Below are 5,266 nucleotides of genomic sequence, written 5' to 3' on the forward strand. Positions count from 1 at the left end.
GCCCTAGCTACAGGAAAATCAAAAAAAAAAGAAGGAAGCATGTTCAGCTGGAAAAAACCTCCCAGTGGTGTTTAATTCTCCTAATAACCAACCTTTGAAGGTGGCCAAAGAAAATCTGAGTAAGCTGATGATCCCTAAGCCTGTACAGAATCAATAGGTGAACCAACCCATAGCATGGAGGAGGAAGATCAGGTTGAAAGAGGGGGTAAGGACCTAGATGAAGAGTATACAACTTAGAACTTCATGAATGCTGCAATGCAAGTTGACTTATCTCCTAGACAAATTGATAAAGTAAAATCTATTGCAAGAGGAAGAAGGAAGCAACAAAAGGAGATGTCCGGTGTTCCTGGCACTAGAGTTCAAACGAGAAGGATCGTTACCAAATTCAGTAATTAATCATGAATGCTATTATTTGGAATATAAGGTCAATAAATACAAAACAAATCCTTTGAAAGGCTTGTCATAATGCATAGACAGCATGAATTTCACTCCATTGGTTTGATGGAGCCTATGCAAAATGCAAACAAACTGGAGAAATATAAGAGGAAGCTGGGAATGCATCATACTTTTGTTAATGTTTCTAACAAAGTATGGGCCTTTGTGGAGTAACATTATGAGGTTGAAGTATTATTTGACATGGAGCAACAACTTACGCTTAGACTATTTAATCCTCAATCACAAAAAGATTTCATAGTCACTCTTGTGTGTGCCAAATGTGATGCAATTGAGATAAATGAATTGTGGGATTCAATGTATGTTTTAGCTCATGAAATGACTATCCCATGGCTTGTTGGAAGTGATTTTAATATAATAGTTGATGAAGAAGAAAAATTGGTAGACTGCCAGTGTCTTTGAATGAAGTAGAAGATTTTCGACATTGTATAAACACTTGTAACCTGTTTGATTTGGATTTCAAGGGCAGTATTTATACTTGGTGGAATGGAAGAACTGATGATGATTGTATGTATATTCAAGAGGTTAGATAGATGCTTGGCTAACATGGAGTTTCAACAGATGCTGCCAGGAGTGGAGGTTACTCATTTGTCCAAAACAGGTTCGGATCACTGCCCATTGATCATTTCCTGTGACCTAAATGTAGCACCTATTAAGAAATCATTCAAGTTCTTGAAGTTCTGGATTAAACATGAAACTTTCCTTGATGTTGTTAAGGATAACTGGAATGCAGATTTCAGTGGCAATCCTTTTATTTTGTTCAATTATAAGATTAAGAAATTGAAGAAAGCTTTGACTTTGTGGAGTAAGGCTACTTATGGAAACATCTTCCAGAAAGTAGCCAGTCTTGAGGATCTTGTGATTGTACATGAAATACAGTTTGAACTACACCCTACACCACATAATAGAGAGAGACTCTTGAAAGTGCAGGCAGACTTCATTAGATATCTTCAATTGGAGGAAGAATTCTGGAAACAGAAGGCTGGCATGAATCGGTTCCAAGATGGTGATAAGAACACTAAATTTTTTCATGCCCAGGTGAATGGGAGAAGGGAGAGATTGCAAGTTAAAAGAATTCAGAACAGTGGAGGCCAATGGATTGAACTAATGAAGAGATGGCTGAGGAAGCAGTGAAGTTTTTTCAGGAACAATTTCGTGAATATAGGGTACCTACTGCTTTTGGTATCCTTGATCATGTACCTAATATAGTGTTGAGGGTCCAGAATGAAGATCTTATAAAACAACCAACAAAAAAGGAAGTGAAGAGGGCAGTATTTGGGCTAAATAGAGACAGTGCTGGAGGGCTAGATGGATTCAATGGGAGCTTCTACCAAGCATGTGGAGATGATGTCTTTGATATGGTTAGAGCTTTTTTCAATGGCCAGGAATTATCAAATTTGTGACTCACGCAAATTTGGTCTTATTACCAAAGAAGAAGGAAGTTACAACATTCTCAGATATGAGGCCAATAAGTTTAAGCAATTTCATTAACAAAATCCTCTCAAGGGTCATACATGAAAGGTTGGTTGATCTTCTTCCTAACTTTATTTCTGATGAGCATGCAGGCTTTATAAAAGGAAAGAGCATTGTGGAGAATATTCTACTCACTCAAGAGATCATTACTGATATAAGGTTGAGAACCAAGGCAGGACCTAATGTGGTGATCAAACTCGATATAATAAAGGCATATGACAAGCTCTCTTGGTTGTTCTTGACAAAAGTATTGAGGAAGATGGGATTTTGTGAGAGATTCATAGGCTTGGTCTATGGAATTGTGTACAACAATTGGTACTCGGTTATTTTGAATGGGCAGCCCTATGGTTTCTTCAAATCTACTAGGGGTGTCAAGCAAGGAGATCCATTGTCTCAAACATTATTCATTCTGGCAGCGGAGGCATTGTCTAGGGGCCTTAATTTCTTACACATGAATCTATATTTTTGTAGTTTTGATTTGCCAAAATGGAGTCCAAAGATCAACCACTTGTCTTATGCTGATAACACTATCATTTTCTCCTCTTCAGATACTACATCATTGCATATTATTATGGAAGTTTTGATAGCCTATGAAGTTGCTTCTGGGCAGCTTATCAACAAGGCAAAGTCAGCTATATACATGCATCATTCTACTAGTGTGGAGGTGGTAAACAAAGTACAAATGATGACTAGTATTGGCAGGCAAGACTTCCCTTTTACTTATTTGGTATGCCACATTTTTTATTCTAGGAGAAGGCTGGACTACTATCAAGGACTCATTAACAAAGTCCTTGATAAATTGCAAGCTTGGAAAGGTAAATTGTTGTCTATTAGAGGTAGGGCTATCTTGATATCTCATGTACTACAAAGCAGACCAATTCATCTTCTTTTTGTTGTGAATCCACCAAAATATGTCATTGAAAAACTACACAAGATGTTTGCACACTTCTTTTGGAGTAGTTTTGTGGGAGGAAAGAGTAGGCATTAGGCTTTATAGAGGAACGTGATTGCCAGTTGATGAAGGAGGAATAGGTTTTAGATCTTTATATGATGTATCAAAGACTATGTTTTACAAACTTTGGTAGAATTTTAGAACAAAACCTACACTTTGCAGTTCTTTTATGAGCCAAAAGTATTGCAAAAAATTGAATGCAATAGTGGTTCCTCGGAGATTGGGTGCATTATACTTTCTTACTCCTCGTGATTTTTATTGTGATGAAACAGTGCATAATATAAGTGATGTAGTGTAAGATGGGGCTTGGAATGAAGATAGATTGAGAGAGATTCTTCCTGAAGATATAGCGATACATATTCCGGAGAATGTCAAGCCCCCAATGCTAAATGATGACTTAGATAAATCCTATTGGAAGTTGGAAACTAGGGGTGACTTTAGTTTAAAATCTGCCTGGAATTATTTGAGAAGTAGAAGGGAATCCAACATATCTTCCAAGAATATGTGGGTGAAAGGATTGCTTTTTAAGATTTCTTTCTTCATGTGGAAAGTATGAAAGGGTAAACTACCACTAGATGGGAATACTTGTTTCCCTCTAGATGTTGGTGTTGTTCAAATCCGGATGATGAGACAATGGGCCATGTATTCTTCAAGTCATATGCAGCTACAAAAGGTATGGTCTTACTTATTCTCATTTGCAGGAATGTCATTGGAAGGGCTAAGCTTGCATCAAGCAGTGGTGAAGTGCTGGACAACAAATGTAATTCCTAGACTAAGCTAATTTTTCAAGCACCGTCGTGTATCATTGTGAGGGAATTGTGGAAGAGGAGAAACAACTACAAGCATGGGGATGTTGTCACTATAAGCACAATCATCTATCAAGTGTCCTTTACCATTCAATCATTGGTTAAATTCAGGAAACCTGGGCTGTTACATGTACCTTATAGGTAGCCGAAGTTGTTGCATATGATGGAGAATTATACTCCAAAGCTTAAGATCAACAAGGTGCTTTGGGAATTCCCTATGACTGGATAGACAAAGATCAACACTGATGGGGCATCAAGAGGGAACCCATGCAGAAGTTCTATTGAATTTTGTTTGAGGGATGAACATGGGAATATTATATATACATGTGGGAAAGAAATACAGGAGGCTACAAATACGTTTGCAGAAGCAGTAGCAATTCTGGAGGTATTAAGGTATTGTGTTAATCATGACCTAACTCATATTTGGCTACAAACAGATTCTATGTTGCTTAAAAATATAATTGAGGGGATTTGGAAGCCACCTTGGGTCATTGATGAACATGTTGAGGAGATAAGGAAGATATTGGAAATATGTAATGGGAGGGTGTCTCATATTTTTAGAGAAGGAAATAAATTGGCAGACCATTTGGCTAATTATGCTCTTGATATTGGTGACATTGAATGCCATAGTTTTAATCATTTGGATTCAAATGGGAGGAGGATAGTGAATGTTGATAAACTACATTGCCCATATTTCAGAGTAAAGGTTGCAAGGAGCTAGGAGAGAAGGAGAAAGGGAGTGCAAGGGAGTCTGGGAAGATGATTGAAGGCACTCATGATCACCACCCTCAAATTTGTATAGAGGAGAGGGTGGTGATATTGTTTTTCACTAACAATGTTTGTTTATTTTTTGTAGGAAAAGTTACTGTGCTCGTGCCTTATCTTTTGAGACGAATTAAAAGGGTGATATTAGCACTTAGTGCTCATTCCCTCGAAGGAGGATCAAGGATAAGCACAAGCATGGAAACATGGATCTTTGTGAATGTTACATCCCGCATTTTCGTACGATAAAGTTTCGTCGTAAGTTAATCGACGCAAGTTAGGGAATGAAATTATTTCGTGATTATAAGCATTATGCTATTTTAAACAAGTGATGAGTAAATTGGTGAAGGTGAGAGGGTAAGAAAATCGAAGAAAATGAATTTCGTCAAAGTTTGACATTTTGGGATAAAATATGGCCCGAACTAAAATATCCGGTATTTATGGACTAGTACCATACAAGGTACCACATAGCCATGATAGTGAGGTGTATAAGGTATGCTAAAAATGAGCAATATTTTAAGTTATTTGGGATAATTTTTAAGTATGTGGGTAATTGGTTAATTATTAGTTAGTGGAGATTAACAAGTTAATCAGGAGATTAGTGAATAATTAACTAAAATTATGGATAAGCTTAAATGCCAAAATGTGGCAGCAAGGTGGATCAATTAAATGAGTCATTATTCACAAAGAAAGGTGGCAAGCTAAAGTATCACATACTAAACACTAAATCCTTCTACGTGTAAAGACTTAAAGAAATGGGCATTTTGGCTTTTTTGGACATTAGATATTCAAGTAGAAATCTGATAATGATTTCTTATTG

The 5,266-nt window shown here is 37.0% G+C and overlaps 1 protein-coding gene across 1 annotated transcript; it reads left to right on the plus strand.

The window, feature by feature from the left end:
• Nucleotides 1–243: 243 nt before the first annotated feature.
• On the plus strand, nt 244–1,856 carry LOC142178161 (uncharacterized). Its single transcript, XM_075247490.1, has 3 exons — nt 244–388; nt 923–1,491; nt 1,599–1,856. Exons 1-3 carry the CDS (start codon nt 244–246, stop codon nt 1,854–1,856), a joined length of 972 nt encoding a protein of 323 aa, XP_075103591.1.
• The last annotated feature ends 3,410 nt before the right edge of the window (nt 1,857–5,266 follow it).

The sequence above is a fragment of the Nicotiana tabacum genome, chromosome 24 (assembly GCF_000715075.1).
Source record: "Nicotiana tabacum cultivar K326 chromosome 24, ASM71507v2, whole genome shotgun sequence".
In the NCBI taxonomy this organism is placed as follows: domain Eukaryota; kingdom Viridiplantae; phylum Streptophyta; class Magnoliopsida; order Solanales; family Solanaceae; genus Nicotiana; species Nicotiana tabacum.